A 24,252-nucleotide genomic window follows, 5' to 3' on the forward strand; every position below is an offset into this window, starting at 1 on the left:
AGATGGCACCAATCGCCAACTTACACTAACTACTGTCCAGTCCCGCTCTGTTCGCTCGTATTATAGTGCATGATAAAATATATCACAATAGGGCAGAATACTGGCGAAAGCTGAAGTTTCTTTACCCTCGATATGATAAAATGCAATCCATTTTTTATCCATACTGGTAAATAAGACATTGTTTTAGGCACCGAGAGCCCCAGGGAGCATCTGAGAATTTGTTTTCATCTGTTTGTTGGCTGTGTGTTGATATGCGATGTAAATAAAGTTTGGCTTTTCTCTATCGGACAGTTGTTCCGCCCACTTTTTATCGCTTCAACGTTTATTGTGTGTGTTGACTATTTTCAGCACTGAATTTTTCACTTTGAGTTGTCAGTGTCTTTTCTGCCAGTGGCTAACAGGGTCTATTCAGGGGCAGCCTGTCAAAAAGAGCTGAGCTTCTTCTGATTCAGTGCATGTCAGCTTCCTTTTGGCTAATTACCAAAGGTAAGGTTAGTTTAGCTGCATCAACAAACCACAGTGGAATTCACTTAAAGCAACAAATAGTTTAATTCCTATCAATATATATATATATACTCTAAAATTAATGGACAAACTATAGCTGTCTTTTTGGTTTATCTTAACAAACGATCTGCTAGCTAACATTTTACTGTAAGCTAGCTTTTGGTTCAGGCTAAAGTTAAGCTAGTGTTAAGACTCTTGTTAACTGTTCCGATCGTTGACATTAACTTTTCTTTCATTTTTGTCATACTTCAGATAATTTAAACCAAAGGGGAAAGTGTAATGCTATATCAGAGTTATTTAAAATGTAGTGAATCCCTCCTAAAACGCAGGCTCATTGCGGAAAACTGCTAGGGACACTTAACATTAAAGAAAGCAAAACACTGACAAATAAGGTAAATTGGAATAAGTTGGAGAGTAACTTCACCAGACAAAGAGGTCAAAGATGTATCAATTACAATAAACAGTCTCAGTGTTTAAAGAATATTACAGCTTACAGTTAACATATCAGACAAGTTGTTAAAAGGGGGATTTATAAAGAGCTTGCTTTTCCCTTTGGCTGGCATATGGTTGTGAAATGAAGCAGTATTAGCATGTAGTGTATTTATTGATAAATAGACCTTTTTCACAGCAGTCATTTTGACACAAAATAGTGGGTAAATACAACAGTTTCTGCTCACATTAATTGAAGCTCTGTACCTACTACATTACACTGTTTATTGTTGTATATATATACTTTTTTATATTGCCTTGTATATATATATTATATATGCCACTTTTTATTTTGTTATTTTTAACATTTTGTTTAGCCTGTTGTGTGTATTGCTGCTGCTGCACTGCAATTTCCCAGCCTGGGATCAATAACATCTATCTATCTATCTATCAATCTATCTATCCATCTATCTATCTAAGTAGAACAGAGCTTATTTCATTTCAAAATGGCTGCTGTGAGCAAAAGCCTGTTTTCAATAAACTGCAGCTCCATTGTGCCATGTAAAACTGTGGACCTTTTTTCACATTCCCGGCAGACTTTTGCACTTGGTCATAGCAGGAAAAGCAGAGGTGTTACTGACAACATTAACAATGGCTCTGTTATCTTCAAGCGTCCCAGTAAGCCGTGTCAGTGTCTTGCTACTGTGACCGGACAAAATGTCCTCTAGAAAAAAGGCCAATTGCGTGTTTACACTGACATTGTAATAGTTCACTTGTTGTATTGCTGTTAGCTATATTGTGATTACTTGTATTACAATCTCAGGGCTGTAGATTAACTTTCTTTTCTTTTCCTGTTCTGAATTACAAAACAGAAACTAACGTAACTCACCCAAAGGTAATTCAGACATCATGTTGCTTGACAGAAATGTTCCCCTTTAATGGATGGCAGTTCTTTTAATTTGTCTTTTTCATGGCTTAGAGATGGTGGTTAATACCTGCTCAACTGAATCACAGGAGAAGCAAATAAAGACATTGTGGTCTACTCCCTCACTCACAGTCACATTCACCGTGCACATAAGACACACAAACACTATCACTTTGACACACTAACACACGTTTACACACCCCTCTCCCCCCTCAGTACCTGGGGGTCACACTGTCGTTTTATGATAGTAGCCAATTCTAGCAGGGATCATTTAATTCTCCAACGTGATTGATACCAGTGCAGGTTAAATGGGAGAAAAAAGGTCCGTTCTATTAGGAGATCAGTGGCTAGTGGAGACCTCCCACTTAAATAGTCATATTTTCCCATAGCGGTGTGTTAGCATGCAGTGTGTGTGTCACTCAGTGTCTTGGTTACGTTTAGGGGACAGGAGACAGTTGCACTGGACCGTCCACAGGTCAAATTAAATAACCTCGATAATTTAAAAAGCATTGACAGTGCAATTTGTCTGTTCAGTGTTATTGCTATGACCCCTATTAGTGTCAACGGGCTCCTTCATTTGAACCGCAATGGCTTATCAAGGTGTTATCTTCTCACCGCAGTGGAAGTGGTGTAAAACAAAGACAGAAAAAAAACTAATGGTCATTTCATAGCCATTAGGTTAGACTGTAGTGATTGAGAAACATTACGAGACTTTAATGTGCTAGCCTATTATTTCTAATAAAATCATTTAGCAGTAAAAATTGCAGATGAGGAAGTAATTATAAGCGTATAAGTGGAAAAGCAGAGTGTTACTGCTTATTAAACAGCCAATTCTATTAACCTTTTTCAACTAAATGTTTTTTTTTTCCTTGATTAACAGGCACAGCGGGACCTTGGCCTGTCCTGAAACAACTCAATGGATCTCAGTGCAGACTCCGGGACACTCCCCACCCACACCACTGTAAGTTACTCTTTCTGACAGTGGAAGACAAAGGGACGAACATTCATCTTCCCATTTGTTTATTAATTTCAATATTAGATTTCAAAAAATACTCTGCTGAAATAATCACTAGGTACTGCACTGCTCCCTTTTGGTCTCAGAAACAAAACATAGAATATTTGCAGCATGTTTCCTGATATTAATTAAAGGCTGCAGGACACCTGCAGCAGTTAGAGCAGACTGCCAAACTGATAAATCACTTAATAAAGTTAAAATATTAATAAAAAATATTTGCTTTTTAGCCTTATCACTCTTTCTTTTTGTATGCTGGAGGAAATGAATTTGAACACGTACTGTCTCTGCAATATGGCCCCAGCAAATAGTCCATTTTTGTGTCTTAATATTTGCAAACTGATGTATTTCTTTTGGACTTGGTTCAGTGTTAGAGTAGTTAAGTTAGAAGCATCATGTTTTCTTGTGCAGGTGGGAGAATCTGTGTTGGAGCAGGAGCCGTCTCTGCCTAGCGCTCAGTGTCAGACAGAAAGCGGAGGCACCCTCTTGCTCCAGTTGCTGGAATTTAAAACCCACCTCCTTGAGGCTGTTGAGGAGCTGCATATTCGGAGGGTATATTTGTTATGTCGCATTTGCTGTCATTCTGTGGCTTTTTATATTCGTGTAGGATTGAAAACAATCGCCATTCATTTTCAGTTTCCACATATTGCACAATAGTCATAATGTAAAGCAGTGGTTCTCACTTATGTAAGCCTGTGATCTCTTGAAACAATGCAGTGTATATGTGTGGCCCATCATCATTACATATTCTCACTGTGTGTCACCACTTAACCAGAACCTGAATTTTCCACTTGTTTTACTGAATTATTTTTAGAGCCCTAAGTCGGTAAAATTTACCACAAATTCACAAGAAGAAGCTACGTTTAGAGGAATGTATGAATAAATTAACACCATTCTGTGTAGGAGGAATATTTTTCTCATATTTTCCAAGCCCTTTATCATCTCACGACTGTGAAAATTTCCCTCGCAGCTCCTCATCAGTGTTCTGATTCCAGGTTGGGATCCGCTGATCTAAATAATAAGATGTATTGTATTTACTCATATTTACTCAGTTACTGCAACTGAGCCATAGTGAAGGTAAACTATGAAACATCATATCAAAATTTAATATAATCAACTAATCTAAACTTTTTATTTTATTTTAATTATTAGACTATGTCAGAACTTGTAAACGCAAGTTGTTCTGACTGAACTCAGTTGGTTTCACTTTTCCAAAACTCATGCAATGAATTTAAACTAATTATTCAGTTCAAGCTAAGTTAACTCACATTTTTAATGCAGCAGGTGAACTTCTGTTTTAAAGTTTAACCTGCTTAAAATGATTGACGGTCAAAAGACAAGACAAAATATGTGTATTATTTTCAGCATAACTTACTTTCTCTTTTCTTCTGTGTCACATCACTATTTACTGAGTAGAACTTAGACACTTAGGGCTCTCAGTTTGGCTGAAGAGATGTGGAATTTCATAGAAATGGTAGAGGAGTTGGTATTATACGTCCTCAGAGGAAGCCAGCTGGTCCTTTTTGTAGTATGGACGATAAGAGTCAGCTAAGTTCGATGAACCCTGCGTCAAGAAGGGGGACACATAAACCATTTGACCCTCGACCAATAAGTAGAAAGGAAATTTGTGTGTAAAAGTAACAAAAATAAATATTGCTTTCTAGCCTCCAGCAAGTGCTTCCAAACTGACAACTCATTCTGAGTGTGCTTAAAGGTTAGGGGAGCAAAAATGGGATGTTGGTCATTTGTTGCCATTTTGTTTTTATTGTTATAGTCGTGTTAACTGGAGCGCTAACATAAGATTGTATTTCAGTCCGATCCTCCTCAGGCGCTATCAAAGTAGCGCTCCATAGTTGTGTCGTACATGAGGTGGAGAGGATGAGAAGTGAGAGGATGTCATGATGTTGCCGGACATTCCTGAGCAGGTCAAATTCCAATGGGTTTCCTTTTTCTTTTTTTAATTCAATGCAAGCCGCAGCTTTAGTTGGTGAGAATGTGGTATATTGGTATACTATGTAAGAAAAGTTATTAAAGGTGCATTATCTATGACATTTAGAGTGAGCTGAGAAGACTGAAAAAGACTCATTTTATCATAGTGAGATGTAAATGACTTACCACAATGATGCATATAATGGAAAACTTTCTGTCCAACTTCTTCCAACTAAACTATTAAATAAACCTTTTTCATGCCCAGATACTTTTTTTTGTTCTTAACGGCCAGTAAAAACCATCCATTCAGAACAGCAATAAAACAGTAAAGACATGAAAAGCAGTGACAAATATATAATGTTAACAGTCATGAATTTTCACATAAAGTAAAATCACATATTAGGAGTTACTGTTTAGCAAAGCATAAATTAAAAGGTTCTAATTCCCTCAGCCCTAAATTGATCTGCAGTTATCTGTTTTGACTTGCATGGATTACCAGGCTTAATAAAGCTTTCTAGTGTCGTTTTAAACACACACACACAATTATTCTTCAGCAGAAAAATAACAGCTTTATCTCCTGTGCACTCCTTTTTTCTTTTTTTTTTTTTTTCAAAGTGCAAGTGCAGTGCCACGCTGCTGGTAGCATAGTTTAATAGGAACTTATAAAATAAACTCAGCGAGTTAACCAGCTCCCACGTGCACATAAAAAAGTCCCATGGATATAGAGAGCAATTGACTTTTACCTGCCTTCTCCAGGGGAAGAGGGAGGATAGGGATGGCTTTCCACAAATATCACCTCCCCTCTAATGCTCCTCTTTCTCTGTGTGCATGTGAAAAGATACGGAGGAATGAACCAGGGAAACTTCTGGCCCAACTCCAGAGTTATTTGCCCACAGAATGGAAAAGATAAGATTTTGAGCTTGCTGAGATCGCACTGTCGCAGCCATCGCCCCATCTGTCTTGTTTAATTCTGTCTGTCTGATCGCGTGTTATATGTGTTCTCTGCAAGATTGGTTGATCATTAGTTTTTGTGTAAATGATACCTTTCCATGGTTCAGGATGCAGAGACGCGCTTTGAGGATCAGATCAGTAAATTGGTGTTGGAGAAACAGGAGCTGGAGTGGGAGAAGGTACGACTCGGCCCAAGCTGTCTTCACATCAGCATCTTTAATACCTGTATTTTGATATTCTTATTGAACAGATGCTGCATTTGGATATTATATAATGTATGGATCATTCATTGTTGACTGATTTTGTTTTGTCCTTTATGACAGGAATCCCTGCAGCATCAAACTGAAACAATGGCAAAGCAGCACACACAGTCACTCAGCAATGTTAAACAGCAGGTCTGTTTTCACTGTCCATTTACCATTTTTATATCTAAACAAAGACTCTGAAACCCTTCAAAACTCTTTTTCCCCCCTCAAGTTTCAGGCCATAATAAGAAGCATCGAGGAGGAGAAGGTATGAAGAGCTTATGCCCGAACACGTCAACGTGACACACAGAGTATTTTATTCAATTAACGTTTTTAGTGGAGTAGTAAATTCACTCATCTCAGTTGCACAGTCTTGGCCCATGTGCTGGATTCTTTTGTGCTGTGCTTTTGTATTTATTGCTTTTTTGACACTCACAATAATAATCTAACATTTCAGGGGAAATACCATGTCAGTGCTGAGTTAAAAGACATTGAGATTAACAACCTGAAAGAAGAGCTGAAGTCGCTACAGGTACTAAGATGTTCTTTCTTTAATATTAGAAAATAACTATTTCAACCGTTCAGGGAGTAAACGAAGAAAGTTTGTGCCTAAGCAGAGTTAAGGGCAAAGGGTGGTAGTGCATTGGCCTTATCCAGTCTGGCTCCCAGAGTGTTCGTCTTCAGGCTTGACACCACAGAGGTGATATACAGCCGTCCCCACGGTCCGCTGCACTTTAACAACCCAGCCGTGTTACAGAGACAATAGAAGCTGTTTTTGATATTCTATCTGGGGGACACAGACTGCCGTTTTTTGCTATGGTGAGGCTCTGTTGTGTTCATTTCTCGGACACGCTCTGGTGGATTCCTTCCATTTAACGCATTTTCACATCAGTGGAAGTGGAGATTGAAGTGATTTAATTGCCATACATTGATGATCTGTTAAATTATAAATTTGAGCTGCACTGGACCAGTATGGTTCAATTAATCCATAATTAAATCTGAATAATTCACCACAGCAGTTATTTTAATCACAGCTTTCAGCTACTAGTATAGTTTAGTGTTTATAAATATCAAAATCAAACAAATGATATATTATACCTGCCTGCACCTGCATTAAAGCTATAATTAATACCTTGAAGATGTATGTGTCTGTGCACCAGTTAAGTTGCATTTTAGATTCCATGTTTGTCCAGACTCATATGTAGTGACTGACAGGGCGCTTCATCACATGGTGCAACAACAATCACCTGAAGCTCAACATCAGCAAAACCAGTGAACTTGTGGCAGACCACAATGCTTCAAATGTGGATGTTGCTGCAAAGAAGCTACAAATTCTAAAAGGTGGAAGCTTCACACACATCTTCAACCCAGCAGAAGATCTTTACAATCAGCCCAGTTTCAGGGTGGACACCCAAGATTAGAGTCACCAATTCAGTATGTGACCAAATGTGAAATACGGTCACAATCCGCCCTTCTGTTCCTGAGTCATGGTGGTGAATTATGGACAGAAAACATTATGATGTCACAGTGAAGCTGACCTTTGAACGTTTGAGTATTTAACGTCATAAGTATTTCATTTTATCCTGTTAGACATTTGTGTGAAATTTTGTCATAATTAGCATATAAATCATTCTGGCTAAAAATGTGTTTTGAGGTCACAGTGACATTTGACCAGGTTTGCCAGGTTTGTCGAAGGCTGGTGGACGTACACACTACTTCTCAATCTAATCCCTTGAAAACATCAGCAAAATCGTGGTCGCTGGCTGCATATTGATATTATGAAAGAATATTTTCTCTTTATACCATTTTATTTGGTTAATGATTAGAAGGGGTGATTCAAACTTATTTGACAAAAATCAGAAAAAGGTAAATTAATTTTTGGCTTCTAACGCATAAATCAGCTTGCATCCCCTCTGGGAGTTGGGAACCCCAGAATGATACTGGTTTACTGGTTAATAAAGTGCAGGCTCCATAATAAATGACACCCAAAATCTGATCATGTACATTTTGGTGTGTACTTGACAGCTAACTTACTTCTTGCAGAGTTTAAATATAGTTTAAAATAAATATCTTAAATATCTTAAATATCTGTTGACTAAAAATGGATCTGCAACATTTTCATAATCAATTAATGATTTAGATCATTTTATAAACATTTTTTTTTTCTGGTTCCAACTTCTCTAATTTGAAAATTTGATGATTTTTAATTGTTGTTAATTGAATATCTTTGGCTTGGTCACCTTAGAAGTCACCCTGGGTGCTGGGAGACATTGTTCACTGTTCAGTAGACTAGATCATTCATCAATTAATAAATAAAAATAATAATAGTTATCATATTGATAGTGAAGATAATCATTAGTAGTAAACCTACACCAGTATAGAAAGGGAACACAGTTTATCAAATGATGCAAATGAATGTGATAAATTTTACATAAATATTTACTGGTATACCGTGATAAATACTAGATCATAACATTTATATGAAAATACATAATAACTATTTGTATTCAGGTTTTATAAAATGTAGCTAATGTCTAAATATAAATATGTTACAATGTACAGTGAATGTTGACAGAGCAAATCTCACCTCAAGGTTGACTGTTTTTTGAGTTTTCGATCATATCAGATGATCTTCGTGAACGCTTTTAGGGTCCGATTCAGAGTTCAGCCTTGACCTTGGAAACATGTCATTATTTTAAGTTTTTGGATCCTGTAGAAGAAGGACAGAAAACCTCAAATTCACACACAGTAACACACATGACTCCGCTCATCAGAGTTGACACCCTTTCTTTAGTTGATTTTCTTTTACTGCTGTTTTACAGTTGCTGAAGTACAACTTGGAGAAGAAAACAAGTGAGCTGGTAAGGAAGGATTTTCCACTTGTACAAATAGATGACAGAGAAGGGGTGGGAGTGAGAAAAATTAAAAGAGGAGGATGAGAGAATGGTGCTAAGGAGAGATGGGTTTGAAGGGAAGGGATCATCAGGAGTAACGGATAGGGAGTGTGTGACACTTTGAACTGCCAGCACAGCAGAGAAAATATCTCTATTAAAATATTTTATAACTGAGCCTCGCTCGGTTTAACCTTCTTCACATAACGGCAGAGTGAGAGGGAGTCGAAGCGAGCTGGTGTGTTGAAGAGAGGGATGGGAGGGAGGGAGAATGAGAGTGGAGGCAGTGCGTGGGACAACGAGAGAAAAGAAGAGAATCTGCTCAGCTTGATACAGACGATCAAACTATAATGGCAGTTTGAAGAGCGATAAAGCGCTCTGAGGCATGCGCTGAGTTGATTCCCTCATCCCACAGAAAGGGACAGGCGCTAGCTGTGTTACACCACGATCCTCTCAATCACTTGACAGCTGTTTCCTCTGTAGTATTTTGTCTGACAAAATGACTACAGATCTCAAGCCAGCAGCCTATTAGCTTAGCTGAAGACTGAAAGCAGTAGGAAACTGCTAGCACGACTCTTACCGAAATTAAAACGAAAATGCTTATACCAGGACCTGCAAAGCTCACTATTTACATGTTACACACATGCTCATATGTTTAATCAGTACAAAAACCAGCATGTGGAAGCAACATGTTTGGGTTTTACATGGGGGTTGTGTGCGAGATTTCTTGGCTGTGAGAGGTGACTTCCTGGAGCCTTGTCATCACTTTAGTAGATGGATTTTGTTAATTTTGGACAGAGCGACGCTAGTTGTTTTTCTCTGCTCCTAATCTTTGTGCTAATTAACCAGCTTCTGGCTGTAGCTTTTTATTTAACAGACACACACAAGAGTGGTATTGATTGGCAAGATAATGAAGATGTGTATTTCCCAAAATGCTGAACCGCTGCTTTAAGAAAAGAAACATTTTACAGCTCAAACAGCATCTAGTACTGTGGCAACTTTTATTTATTTATTTATTTTTTATTTTAATGTCTGGTAGAGAGCACTCATTTCTTTGCCTGCACCCCTTCCACAGGAACAGAAGTTGGCATTGCAGAGCAGGTCAAAGGACAGCCACTTGAAGCAGCTGGGGGAGGTTGAGAAACGTTTCATTGTTCTGTCCAGGCAGTGTGCAATGGTCAAGCAGGCCCACGAGAAATTAGAGCAGAATGGTAATGAATGGATAGATACACAGAAAGACAGATATATAGATGTTCTTCCTTTGTTAATGGCTGGGGGTTTGCACATTATGTCACACTGCAAAGACACATTGTAGAGCGTTCTACACAAATCAGGACACACAGAGTATGTGTATCAGTACATGCTACTGACTGTTACTGAGGGAGTGTGAGTGCTCTTTTTATTAGATCTTACCAGAAGGGGTCTGTTTCAGCCCAGAACAGCCTGAATTCTTCAGGGTATGAATGTAACAAGGTGCTAGAAACAATTCACAGGGATGCTGGTCTGTGCTGACTCAATACACTGCTATGACCCAGCTCTTTCAGAGTTTTCAGCAGCACATTAATTCCGGCAAATATCCAGTTTCAGCCCATCTCTAAGGTATTATTTTGGGGTTGAGATGTGGGTAACAAGCAGAGGTCACTGTCATATGCCTTTAAATGCTTCTCCAGGATATTTTGATAGAGAGTAAACTGGGGCTCTGAAGGCATGCACCCCCCGTCTGCAACAAAGTGTTGTGTTAGACAGTTGCTACCACAGGGCTTTATGTAGGCCAATAAAACATTCCTATGACATTGATACGGAAAGGCTGCACGGCTCCATGCTGATAACAACAAATATGCATCCTGCTGCTAAATGAGACATTTTGCTGCTCTTCAGCCATTGGTTTTTATTAACCGCAAGTCTAGTGTGGCTTACTTTACTCAGCTGACAACAGAGGAAACAGGTTTTATTTTACCTGAAGCTCTGTTGTTCAATGTGATATATGCGCTGAGAAGAAAATCTGCCCAGTATCCTGTAGTTTTGTAACTTATTTTAGTGTTTATCTAGGTGCTGCAATGCCAAATCACAGCTTTCATGTTGACAGCTACTTAAATCATGTGACTTTCATGCGCCCATCATATTGTAATGGCAAAGAGTAAATGAAACTTTGCACCTTTTTTTAGGCACATGCACGATCACCCATTAGATGAGCATCATGTTTACTTAAGATTTAATATGTTTACACAGTGTATATACCATGTCATGAATGGTGGCAATAGTAAATAGTCCCTTCTCTGCTGAAGTACATTAGTTTGCTATTCTTGTCCACACAACTGTGATAATGAGAGAATGAGCTGTTACAGTAGAACGCTTTACATTATCAGGTAATTACTGTAAGCTCAAACTGCAGCCACTGTCCTTTTTTAAATGCATTTATCTCAAATTCCTGAACCTCAGTATCTCTGCTTATGTGAAGAGATGATACCATTCAGACTGATGCTAATTTAAAAGGAAAAGACTTTTCTGTGACGTGCCTGGAATGTGTTACGCTCATCATTGACTTTTAGGGAAACGGGACAACCGGAGTGAAAATAACAAAACGTTAGTGTTGCTTTTGTGAGGAACCCTTCCTGTCTGCCCTCGTGTGTGTCACTCATTAACAGTATAATGTCAGTATAACGTATTATGTATGCTAGTATGTCTTAGTATGTGTAATTGTTGCAGTGGATGAGGCCATGAAAAGAAATAATAAACTGACTTCTGTGAATGAAAAACAAGAGGCAATCATAGCGTCACTGAAGAAGGTATGTGGAATGCCTTATTGTTTTTAATTATTTGATGCAAGATTTTATCACACTTCACTTAATTTTATCCAATTGTGTGCCGCACAAAAGTCTTGTTGGTGTTGTGAACTTGTTATCCTGTATCACAGCCAATAAAAATGCATGCTTGCCCAAGAAATAGTATGAAAGAAATAATATTAAAAGTATTATAAGTATTTAGTAAGAAAAAGTAAACCCTCTGGAATCAGTCAGTAACTGAATGTGTGGTGCTTCCTTAGGAGTTGGACGAGGTTGGTAACAAGCTGATCAAGGCAATGATGTCATCAGCTAGAGATGACAGGAGCCGGAGTCCCATGGGTGGAGAGCAGAGCATCCAGCAGCTGCACCAGAAACTTAACGTGGTACATCACATAATTAAACCGGAACACATTTGTTTATGCTAGCCCCCAGACAATATATCATATCAATATCACATCTATATCCTATCAGAATAAAACTGTAGTTCTGTTAATTTTCCCTGAAACTAATAACAGTGCATTGTTTTTATATATTTTTGCATGTTTAGGAAATTGAAATGAACAAGAAACTCACTGAGGAAAATGCAGCTGTAAGAGCAGAAAAGCAGGTAAGAAAGTAGAAGATGAGAGGGAAACCATGTGACCGCTACCTTAACCTTGATGCGCTTTCTCTGCTGATATTTTGTGAGTGTGGGTAGGTTTTGAAGGTCGCTTTGCTGCATAAAAGTAACATTGAAAAATACTTTTTGGTATTTTTCACATTGTGAGGACCCGCTTTATTTATGGGGACAAAATGCAAGTCCCACAACATAAATCATTAAATATTAGGGTGGAGACTTGCTTTAAGGTCAGGTTGAGGTTAGAGTTTGGTTAAGGTCAGGGTTAGGATTAGGCAAGTAATGTTTATTGTTATGGTTAGGAGGTGGTTAAGCATCCAGGAAATGAATGTAAGTCTGTGTGATGTCCCCAAAAGTAATGCAAACACGACTGTGTGTGTGTCTGTGTGTCTGTCTGTGCTTAGGAGGTGATGAGGTCTACGCAGCACACCCAGCAGCTTCTGTTCTGTCAGACACAGACAGTAAGCAGAGTAGAGTTGGAGCTGCAGACACAAAGAGAGCAGTACCAGGTCAGAGTACAGAGTACAAGTCTTTCATGCTTTACTGGTTTATAGACATAACTACATTGTACACATATACATGAACACAGAGCTACTCTCATATTTTTCTTGAATTCCCTTATTTTCAATATTTTTTCAAGGTTTATGTCATGATATCCAGTCTGCCACCACACCATTTCTTAATGTGCTAGTTAAGTTCAAATTTGTAAAATGTATTGCTGAAATTTAGACTTGAAAATGACAAACAATGAAAGAGTAGAAATCTAGCTTATAGTACAAGAAAAACAAAGAAGAGAAGGAGTTAAATTCACAGACACATACAGCTGTCTAAAATGACTAATATTCTATTATACTGGCCTGTCAAACAGAAAACATAGGATTACATTTTCCTTCTATTTCCTCTGGAATTTGGACACATAATTCCATCTTCTACTGTTTTTTTTTTTATGTTTTAGGACAGAGGAAGATGAAAGACATGTGAAAGCATCCAGAGTGAAATTGTAAATGCTATGATTTTAGTTTTAGTAGGTTATATTTCACAGACTAATACATATTTTTGAGCAAGATGGGAGCAAAACAGGAGAATAATGAACTGAAGAGCAACCATTAGTCCTTTTTGAGATGAATGTGGGAATTTGGAAAAACAATATACTAATCTTAGTGGTCTTACTTTTACCTTCTTGATATTGTATTTTACACATGTAAGCAAACTTAAGAATGAATCAGAATGGATCTGGATGATGGAGAATGTACTGCACTACCTATTGGTCCCACGCAGATCAGGAATTTTTCAGGGTCTATTTAAATGATTATGGAGTGAATTTACACACGGACAGAAATAAGTGATGGCCATCGTTCCCTCTCATAAACATGATGGATGTGGTGTTATATATCAGAACATATACACTCGTGAATATGGTTCCTCCGCAACTGAATGATAGTGTGTTTATTCTTCATTTATGGCTTTAGAGTTTATTATTATTCATCTCTCTCTGTATTCAACCCCCTCTCAGTTTTAATTCCCCTATTCATTAATTTATTAAAATCATTATTAAAATGACACAAGCCTACTGATTTGTATTAGCAAGAAGCCCTGTCTCTCTCTGCCCTGTTTAAGACCCTCTGTTCACGTTAAATAAACACATAAAAATTTAGTATTGCATTAAAAATCCTATGGGTGATTAATTTTACTGCAGGCCCTTAAGCAGGAACACGAGGTGATGCGAGAGAAAAGCAAGGCAACGGAAGACAAGGTGGCCAAACTGATGGAGAGCTACGCTGCTTCCAAGACCAGCTGGGACAAAGAGGTAGAAGAAAAACTGTAGTGTGAGAGAGGGCAGAAATAAGAAAAGCAGTTTTGAGAAACATCTCAAATGAGTGCTGATGTCTTTTTAAATGTGTCCCTGTATGTTTGTGTTAAACAGAAGGCAGTGTTTCAGGATCGCGTCAGGAGTAAGCAGCAGGAGCTTCAAGCTGTGAATGAGGCTTACAGTGAGCTTCTTCAGAAACACACTGAACTGACCTCGCAGGCCAAAGTGCACACTCAGCTCTTATATGAATTGGAGGTACAGACACAAACACAAACACAAACACGTGTGGTGGCCTGTATCAGGGCTCCACAGTTTCCGTGTTGCTATTGGCATCCACTTAGAGAGACTGGAAACCAATTCTTGGCCTTTGTTTGCCCTCAACAACGTTTTAACTATTAAAATTAGGGATGGTGAAATATGCCCCACAAATGAATAAATGTTAATATTTCTGGTGTGGACATGAATCACATGACTTGGGCTTGAGTCAGACTCAAGTCACAAATTTCACTTTGAAACATCAGTGACTCTTGACTTCACTTGGACTTGAGCCTTTTGACTTGAAGATACTTGATACCTTTCCCTAAGCCCAAAGATTAAACATTTTTAAAGCACATTACACATCTATTACTTCCTGTTCCTGTTTGGAAAATCTTAGAAGATGGTGAAACTATGAGAGCACTGTGCTTTGGTGTCGTTTTTAGGCACTGCTCCTGTCCCCTGCTGTGTTGCAGTTTGATACACACACAGAGGACATAATAGTATATTGTAGAATATAGGATATTGTGACTTTGTATTTCTCTACACAGAGGAGAGACAGCAGTCAGAACCTCAGTGGTGCCACCAAGCTCTTCCCCACTTTAGTGGAAAAATTCAGAGGAGACCAAACTCTTGTGGAACCCGTCTCCAGCTCTGAGCCACCTAGCTTTGGCAGTTTGCAGCACTTGGCCTCCACTCAGACCAAAAAGCCAGACTGTCTGGAGGACACAGGAGCTGCGACTATGCTAGGTCAGTCAGCTAATTAGAATCGAACATGTTTCATTCTGAGAATTCAGAGTTTTACTCAAAACACAAAATCAATTTATTGACTGACATTTTTGGATTATTTTACTTGTATTTAAAAACTATGGCATTTTTATGAACAGTACAATTTGAACATTTTTTGAAAGCCTTTTTTCTGAACAGGTACGTGTTTTTTTTGTTTTGTTTTCTTTCAGATCAAGACTCCCCAGACCAACGTAATAAGTCTCATTTTGAACGTCCCCTAAATCCTTCAAATGTGTTTACTTGCGCGCTTACCAACAGCAACCTTTCCAGCCTCTGTGGTGTTCCTGGAACAACAGACAGTGACAGCAGCCTACTGAAGAAGTACAGCAACAACTCTAACACAAGTGAGAGTGATCCTGTTTTAGTTTCACATTTGATTCAAGATACTTCCTCTTCTGTGTCTGGTGAGGGTTTGCTGATGAGCAAAGATAGCTGTGTGAGCAACACATCAATCGATGGATCTGTAGATTTAGTGAGCAAAGAAAAGAGTGATGGAGGAACAAGTGAGGAAGAACAAAGATGGAATGATGATGTGAAAGGAGGAAAAAGCAACAGAGAAAGGGAGGAAAGAAGTGTGGAGCAAGAGTGGAATAGAGAAGAAGCCCAAGAAGAAGGTGGAGGAAGTGCTGCAGAAAGCGGAGGAACGCTCATGGCCCAAACAAAAGATAGAGCAGACAGACGAGAGGAGAGGATAGCCTGCAGTGAAACAGAAACAAAAGAAGGAGAGGAGACAGATGGAGCAGAGGAGAGGGAAAGGACATGGCCATGCACACCACAAAACCAGATACCAACCCAGACAGCTACTGATACGACTACAGAGAAGAGCAACAAACAGCAGGTCATTGACCTCATGGACAGTGAGTCACCACTGGCTGCCTGTGAGCCCTCAAACTGCTCACAAAGTCTCTCGCAGGAAGTCAGCGAGAAGGTTGCAGACTTCAGCTATGTGAACAAAGAATATGAGATTAGGAGAAAAGTACAGACCTCCTGTTTTGATGAGCACCAAAGTGTCAGTCATGGGCCAAACTCTGGCATTCAAGAGATGCAACACCTATGTCATGAAGAGGTCCACACCTTTGCTCAGGACTTGCTTCAGGTTTCTGAGAAAACTACAGAAGAGAAGCCACCTGACAGATCAGTGGCCAGCGTCCCCACTGAACTTTCTCAACCTCCGAATCACTCAAGTATTTGTAGCTCACAGACCAACACTGCAGTATCACCTGCTCAGTTGGATAATATTGTCAGTATCCAAGAGTTAGAGACCACTGCAACACAAACACAACCTAGTAATCCTTCTGATATTACCTCCAACATGAAGCAAACAGATGAAATGTATCATGCACATGTTAGTGAGGATATGGTATTAGTAACAAAAATGGTTGAACCACAACCTCAAAGTCAGGGGATCTCAGAAGAGGAGTGTGGACAGCTGAGGTCTGTGGTAACAGATGATGGTAATGACGATTGTAGTACGTATAAGAAGAAGAGAGAAGGTCAGTCAAAGGTTGACACATGGGAAAACTATGCCTGTGAGGCTGTCCAGGAACCTGTGGAAAAATCTAACTCAAAGGAAACCTGTATTGATATCACGATGGATCCTGGGGACCTTGAAACTGAGGGTGAGACTGGAAGCTGTCAGGAGCGCACGAAAAATGAAGAAGTAGATGCAGGAGATGCAACGAAGACTGACAGCGGAGCTGCTTTGAACATGTCTGCCCACCCAAGTCATGAGAATGATGCAGTTTTGCAGTTTCCAGCAAAGGAAATGTTGCTCGATGTTACTAATGGGTCATCTCTGCCCAGCAGCAAGACTTGCAGGTCAGCATTTGACTGGGACTTTGCTCAGAAAAAGGTAAGCTTTTAAACTAAGCCAGATGTCTCTGTCCTGCATCAGTTTGTTCAGGTATTACAATTTAAAAATGCAAGCATTACCATTAGTGGCCTTTCGAAGAACCTTAAAGGTAAATATTTGGTTTAAATAATTAAGGATTTTCCTAGTAAAAGAAAAAAAAAATTTATTACAGACAACAGAAATTGTCCTTTTACAGTTGCTATCTTGGTCTCTATAAAACGTTGGTGTTTTTCAGGGATTCCCAACGTCTGAGCAAGACAGAAGTAGTCCTGGTGGGCTCCTCAGACATCCTTCCAGCGTATTACCCATGTTCCTCAGACACAAGCACAACAAAGGTGATGGTTGCACTTAGTACCGTGGTGTCCATTAGAAAGCATTATGCCATTATGGAACACAGATAGTGCTGCAATGTTGCTTCATTGGTAACCTCTTGCATAGTGAACTCAGCGCACATCTGCACTTTATACCATCTCTAATGATCTTTCATTCTTACCTTCTTGCCGTTTTTTTTGCTTTCTCACCTCATTCTTCCTAGCCCCCTTGGTGAATACCAGGGCGTCAGATCTGTTGAACGCCTCTAGTGACTCTGGGACTGCAGCTTCCTCAAGGAGCCGCCAGCAGGGAGAGACATGCAGAAAGATAGCAACAGCAGACGTGGCCAGTTACAGAGCCGGTTACGAAGTAAGAAGCTTCTCTTTTGTGGCATACTCACAAATGATGCTCAAAAATGGCATTAAGCTCCACACAATAAACCATCAACCTGATCTTAATGTAACAGGTAACAGAGGTACAACGGCGCTGATCGTTTAAATGCCCCTTGTGTGTCTGGTGATGTATTAATGATGCCTTACTGTATGATCTCAACTCACAGTTATGTGGAAAATGTCAGTTCAACTGTTAACGCCCATGTCCAAGTAAATTTCATCACAGCAAAGCTGCAACATTGTTCTGTAGTACAGTTTGATGCTGAACAGCAGGAAATGACCACAGGGTGATGTCCACGTCGAAACATATGAGCCGCCTCAGAGGAAGTTAAAATGGCCCTTATAAAATATTTTCCCCATCAGATAAATTGGTTTGAGGTCATTTATGTTCCACAGATTCTGAGCTTCAACATTTTATAAAATGTGTGAGTGGGCCTCAGGGGAAATTTGTGCTGGAGCTTAATGAATACGTCTGTTATATCAACCTGACATGTCCTCATAAGAACTAGACATTATAATGCTTTTTCAACATTTTTGTGGTCCAGCAAGCTCAGAATGTGAGAGCAAGCAAATGGTAGCTCAGGCCAACGCATGCACAGAATATCTGAGAAAGATTCTAGATATATAAAACTTTGACAAACGTAAAGCCAGGTGTTGAGTGAAAGGACGTAGCTGATGTATGCTGAACTCGTAGACGTCCCGTAGACAGCCAGACAGACAGAGAATGAATGACCTGTGGAAGAAAATCCACCTAATGATGCTTGGGTACCTCTCCTCTCTCACTTACTCAGTCTTTATCCATCTCCCCACTCTCTCACTTCATCATCTGTCTCTCACTCACTCTCTTTCTCCATCCTCTCGCTACTTCTCTCTTTTTCATTCTCTGCTTCACTTTTTCACTCTCACACACTCTCATGCTCTCTTTTGTCACCATCACCACAAACTGTCACTCTGAGTTTTATAAGATCCAGGTGTTGGCAATTGAAGGAGATTGAGTGCAAAACATGTCCAGGGTATGAGAAAAAACTGCTCTGATAGTTTAACACATTGTAGTGAGGGCCAAAGCCCTTATTTTCTCCAGACTCTGAACACTGGGAACGTCACTCAGAGTTCAGTCTGAGCCTGGCTACTTTCTCTGGCCTGGATACTGTTATATCAATTGCCACTGGTTATTGTCTGTCCTGAGGCTAGAGAAGGCTGCTTTTTTAAAGACAAAATAAATGACAAACATGTACTGTTTCACTGTACATCTTTAGGTTCTACTGTTTGTGCTTCTGGGTATCATTTTTACACAGGAGAGCAGAGCTTCTCTGTCTATCAGTTCTTTTCCAGTCTCTACATCCTCTATCACAGTCAGCAGACTGTCATGGCAGACCACCCCGGGGTAAGTCCATTTACTGTACATAAAGTGGACTCTTTGAAGTAGAATCGATGTTCTGCTTTGCTTTATTTTCAAACTACCCATGTGTCTGTTGGTCATGCAGACTTTATTAGAATTAGAATTAGATCATCGCCAATGCTGATGTGTTCTCATTTTTACTTACCTGAATAAAAATGTCCTTGACCAGCCAGGTTTAATCTTTGATACTTTATTATTGATTATTACAACGATGGACTTGAACACTAAATTACCATGGGATTTGTTTGTCACATGTAATAAGATTTATGCAGAGTGAGAGCAGTGACAGAGAATAACAGTCTTACTGTTGCATTGTATAGGGAACAAAACATTTTTAAGCTATAAGTTGGAAAAAAAGAACAAAATAAACACAAAGGTGTTTTCATAATGCTGCTTGTTGAATGTGTTTCTGCAAAAGCTTTATCATTGGGATTATTGAAACTGCTCACTCAAACAAGCTGATATTAGTTTCTCCTTACATCTGGTGCAGCAGAGCTCCCTCCTCAGCAGCAGGTCTGAGTTCAGAGACAGACTGGGAACTATCCTGCTCTCAGGAGAGGGAAGACCAACAGTCATTATTTAGAGCTCAGATCTCCAAAATCGAAGAGTTTCTCAGCACAGAGAGGCACCATCTGCCCAAAAGGCGAAGAACTGATAATTAAACCACTAAAACCTACTGTTGTATTGAAGGATGCTACTGTATCTGGTTAAATTACAGAAGTCCTCTTCTGAAGCATTAGGTTTAAATGTTCTGAAAGCTTCCACTTTTAGATCAGACTCACTGATTTCCTTCCTTCTACCTTTTAGCGGGTTTTATTTGCAAAAGTTGTGAGCTTAAGCTGTGAAAGCATGTGCAGGAGTATCTACTTTTTAGCTTAAATCGTAGTTTCACGTGACTGTTGTAAAAGTTTTCAACATTTTACTCGACTAGAAAGCCCCTGTGTTAACAGTTAATATATTTGTGTCACTACACTGGATTATAAAAATTTTAAACATACAGTTGTATGTCTATAAAGCAGTGTTGAAATGTGTGCATTATCATTTATACGAAAAATAAAAGTTTTGGCATACATTTGGATTAACTTGTCATTTGATAGCTTTATGAAGTTATCTGTTGTATCAGTTGTTTTACCAATACTTTATGCAAAAGACGTTATCACTTATCAGTGAATTTTTTTCTTATCGTATGTCCATCTCTTCACCAGTACATTTTGATCAACAGTGACAGCACAACCAGCCCTCTGCTGCCTCACTGACCAGAGTAACACAACATGGCATTTGGTACAGTAAACCTAATGTCATGTATTCATAGTACTTCATGCATGTCACAGCAAACAGCCAGACAAATAAACAACAAAGGCCAAGTACTGTCAGTTAAAAAGGCCTGCAACTGTTAGCATACTAATTAACATTAACTAACATCGGGGCCAATCAGGGTTGTATGTCTCAGAGGAGCTCTAATGGTGGAGGCACCTTTGGTCGACACCTTGTTGTTTCTGCTGTTGTTGTTGCAGCATTTACGAGTTGGGAGACAACTGGCTCGAATCTGTTAACATAAATTAAGACATAACAATTAGCAGCCTCCACCCAACCTCATTAACAACATCAATTAGCAGTCATACAGTCTAATTAACACATGCTAACAAAAGCCTCTCATTAACTTTATGTTCCCTGAGAGGATGATGGAGGAAAGAACATATGGCCCTATGTGAACATGGAGCAGCTCACCAGATACTTGACTTCTCATCAGTTTCACTGCTAGATTCGTACTGTAGTCTGTTGTTCTGCTGTTGTGAAGTGACACAGCTTGTGAAAGTGGGCTGGAGGAACCACATGGTATAACAGAGGTTTGGTCAAGCAAACTCTGAGCTGGTCAGCAGGTCAGATGGTGTCTCCAGTCAGATTCCTTGTGTGTAGTAGAGTTATCCTTCCTACATATACATATTCTAAGGCCAGTCAGATACTGAAACCCCCAGCGTGGTGACTTTTTCTATCATCGAAAAAGAAAGTTTAGGCTAAACTCTGAAATTTAAATAGAAAAACACTTTTTTTTCTTATGACTTTTTCTTGATGGAATTGCAGTTGTTTTTCATCCATCCATTTTCTATACCAGCTTATCCATCAGGGTGGCGGGGGGGGTTGCTGGAGCCTATCCCAGCTGACTACGGGCGAGAGGCGGGGTTCACCCTGGACTGGTCGCCAGTCAATCACAGGGATGACACACAAAGACAGACAACCACACACTCTCACACTCACACCTAGGGGCAATGTAGAGTAGCCAGTTAACCTAATGTGCATGTCTTTGGTATTGTGGGAGGAAGCCGGAGTACCCGGAGAAAACCCACGCAGGCACAGGGAGAACATGCAAAGTCCACACAGAAGGGTCTTGACGGGGATTCGAACCTGGAACCCTCTTGCTATGAGGCGACAGTGCTAACCACTGCACCACAATATCGCCTCTGCTATTGTTTTTAATTATCAAATTGATCTGTTTTTTTCTTTGTTTCTGCTTTGAAAATTTTCATTTTAAAATTCCTCACCTGTGCCTAAACATGAAGGGGAGCATGTTTAACACCCCCCCCCCACACACACACACACACACACCATTTCATATCTTTGTCAATAACATTTGATCGTTGCAAAAAAAAAAGTGTATAGTGACATTATAATATTTTATTCCCAAATTTCAGTATGAGAATCATTCCCCAAAAAAATTATCAGTCACCCTCTGACTAACTATGCAAAAACTTTACAGCCTTTTGTGTGCCACTCAACCGTGATGGTTGTCACTGAATTACCACCAGAATGTCACCACCAGCTGAAGCTGACAGACATTTGTTAAAGCACCTTAATTTAAAGTCTAGCTTCTCTTTCATAACACATAAGGCTTAAGGTGCATACAGGTAAGGGGCTAAGTAGTACTGTTGAGTTGAGTTTTCATTTTGATGGGAATGAGAACAAGCAATGAAAGTGAATTGTGAAAAAAATGAAAGTCAGCTGAAATGCTTTTGATACAAGGTGGACATGTGCATATGGAAGTTTTTGTCACTGGATAAAGATCCAAAACTGTCCCTGTTGACTTGATAAAGAAACCTCTCCTCTCATGAGCACACACAAATATTCTGCTCACGTGCTAAAATTAACAGCGTGCGTTTTGATGGTGGCACAAGGTCTCCGCTTGGTCCATCTTACTACACTTACTGATAATGAATACGCCTGAATGTTAATAAGCTCATAAAGAAATCTGGAGCGTTTGAGTGGCTCTGCCCACCATCGCTGACCCTTATCCTTATTGGGAGGATGGGAGGGGAGGGGAGGAGAGGTGGGGGAGGCGTGGAATATAAAGGAGTTCATTTTAATACACTCTCATACACAAACACACACACACGTTCAGTTTCGCTCTCTCACGTACAGTTTCTATCTCTTAACTCTCTTACTCTCACACACACACACACACACAGCCTGGGTTATGAAGTGCTGGTGCTTTGAAACAGTCAATTACCCTCTGGCTAGGGAGGATACCTGCTGTTAATTACTGCTCAGTGTTTTATATGGAGAGTAAATAAAGAGACCGCTGACATTCACATTCCATCAATGTGTCCCCTAGCACACACTGTATTGTGTGTGTGTTATTTGATGTTAAGATAACCCCCTCAGATTTTAGTAAACCACTTTAGTCAGGGCAGGTTTTATAGACAGTGAGATCTTGTATGTCTATGTCACCTGCAGTATCACTTCCTGTATTTCTGCAGATCAGTACAATATGTTGAGTATAAGTGTATCTTACTTCTCCTTCTATACACTTAATTTCATGTTAGCTTCAGCAGAGGTTGAGCTCTTGCTCTGATAAAATTCAAATTACAACACAGCACAATGTAGTAATGGACAGTGCATGGTACACTAACATACAACCCCCCCAGCCCCCAGCTCAAATATAGAGGCCTGTACAGTAAAAGAGCAGTCACAAGTTTGAATTCAAGCCTGATTTACTGCTCCATTTTATTGAAATTCTGCACACGAGAAGGGAGGAAAGCAATATATTTGCCAATCCTCCAGCTAAATGGGTCTCACCACTAAACATTGTTGAATATCCCGGGGTTATGGGGCCATGTTTTGTCATATTATACCTCTTTGCCTCAAAAGCCATCACAGTAAATCTGGTCGGGAAGTCGTATTAAATGGTGCAGGACACGTCTGCTGAGATGGAGGCTGAGTGCAATCCTGGCACTCTGAGTGTACTCTGCAGTCTTTAAGTGAAGAAGTGCAGCTGCTCCTTTGGCCCTGTAAAATCCTTAAATGAGCAGATTATTATGGAGAGAGGAGATTCTGCTCCTCTTAACTCACCTCTTTCCTCTTTCTCTGTAGGGCAACTCTTCTAACATATTACATATCAAATCAACATATAATTCACTTACATTTAAAAGAATTCCTGTTTGGTAAAGACAGTTAACATTGTTGTTGGATAGATTACTTTCTAGCAGCTTAAACACATCATTTTCATTATCACCTATTAGTCCTTTGTCTAAATTTACTTGTCTTACTAATCTTTGCTTGAACTGCTTGAATCCTAATTTGCTTAATTTTTAAATTATGTATGCATTTTTCCTCTGACCATTTTTAAATGTATTATTTATTGTTTCAGACTTTAGCAAAAATGTTTAATACTTTTATGATTGTTCTGGGAAACCGGACTCTCAAAATTTGCTTGAATTATTTCTTCCATTGCAGTTAATATTGTTGATCAGATTACTCTACCAAATAACAAACGTTGGTGAACTGTAAAGAAAAATAATGCAAACTTGATGTTCACTGTGATGGATTACACAACTCAAGTTTTGTGACTGTGTTTATTTAATTCTCTAAGGAAATGAATGAAAACCGTATTAGAAAAGGTACACTGAAATGTTAAAAACACAGCTGCATAAAATGTTTAAGTGAAAAGGTTGATGTGATTTGGAGTATGAAACCTTGGGTCGGTTCTTTAAGGAGTTTTCATGTGAACAAATAAACAAAACAGCATAACCTTGTTGTGCTATTTGACATCAGATACTCTACAGTATATCTTTCTGGTTAACTCGTGCTGCTATTTTTAGACACAGACAAACATTTCAACCATCGTCCACCCTCACTGATATAAAATATAGGATACACTAGTCAG

At 39.3% G+C, this 24,252-nt stretch overlaps 1 protein-coding gene across 2 annotated transcripts; it reads left to right on the forward strand.

The window, feature by feature from the left end:
- The first annotated feature begins 146 nt into the window (after positions 1-146).
- Positions 147-20,179, forward strand: LOC124062066 (coiled-coil domain-containing protein 73-like). 2 transcript variants are annotated; one of them, XM_046394524.1, is made up of 21 exons: positions 147-486; positions 2,739-2,819; positions 3,282-3,422; positions 5,858-5,929; positions 6,074-6,145; positions 6,228-6,263; positions 6,453-6,527; positions 8,818-8,856; positions 9,962-10,097; positions 11,593-11,672; positions 11,930-12,052; positions 12,217-12,276; positions 12,690-12,794; positions 13,982-14,092; positions 14,210-14,350; positions 14,902-15,100; positions 15,310-16,991; positions 17,227-17,326; positions 17,527-17,769; positions 18,991-19,079; positions 19,588-20,179. In XM_046394524.1, the coding sequence occupies exons 2-21, from the start codon at positions 2,775-2,777 to the stop codon at positions 19,675-19,677; spliced, it is 3,639 nt and encodes a 1,212-aa protein (XP_046250480.1). In that variant the 5' UTR covers positions 147-486; positions 2,739-2,774; the 3' UTR covers positions 19,678-20,179. The 2 variants fall into 2 exon arrangements, with proteins under 2 accessions (XP_046250480.1, XP_046250478.1); XM_046394522.1 differs by having other exon boundaries at positions 148-486; positions 19,585-20,179.
- Positions 20,180-24,252: the final 4,073 nt, after the last annotated feature.

The sequence above is a fragment of the Scatophagus argus genome, chromosome 7 (genome assembly GCF_020382885.2).
Source record: "Scatophagus argus isolate fScaArg1 chromosome 7, fScaArg1.pri, whole genome shotgun sequence".
NCBI classification, from domain to species: Eukaryota; Metazoa; Chordata; class Actinopteri; family Scatophagidae; genus Scatophagus; species Scatophagus argus.

What these genes read in the sequence shown, in the direction of transcription:
- LOC124062066 (XM_046394522.1), top strand. Translation starts at nt 2,775, where the DNA reads ATGGATCTCAGTGCAGACTCCGGGACACTCCCCACCCACACCACT. An exon ending in CACTCCCCACCCACACCACT is followed by an intron (nt 2,820 to 3,281) that starts GTAAGTTACTCT and finishes TTTCTTGTGCAG; the next exon opens with GTGGGAGAATCTGTGTTGGA. An exon ending in ACCTGATCTTAATGTAACAG is followed by an intron (nt 17,770 to 18,990) that starts GTAACAGAGGTA and finishes ATTTTTACACAG; the next exon opens with GAGAGCAGAGCTTCTCTGTC.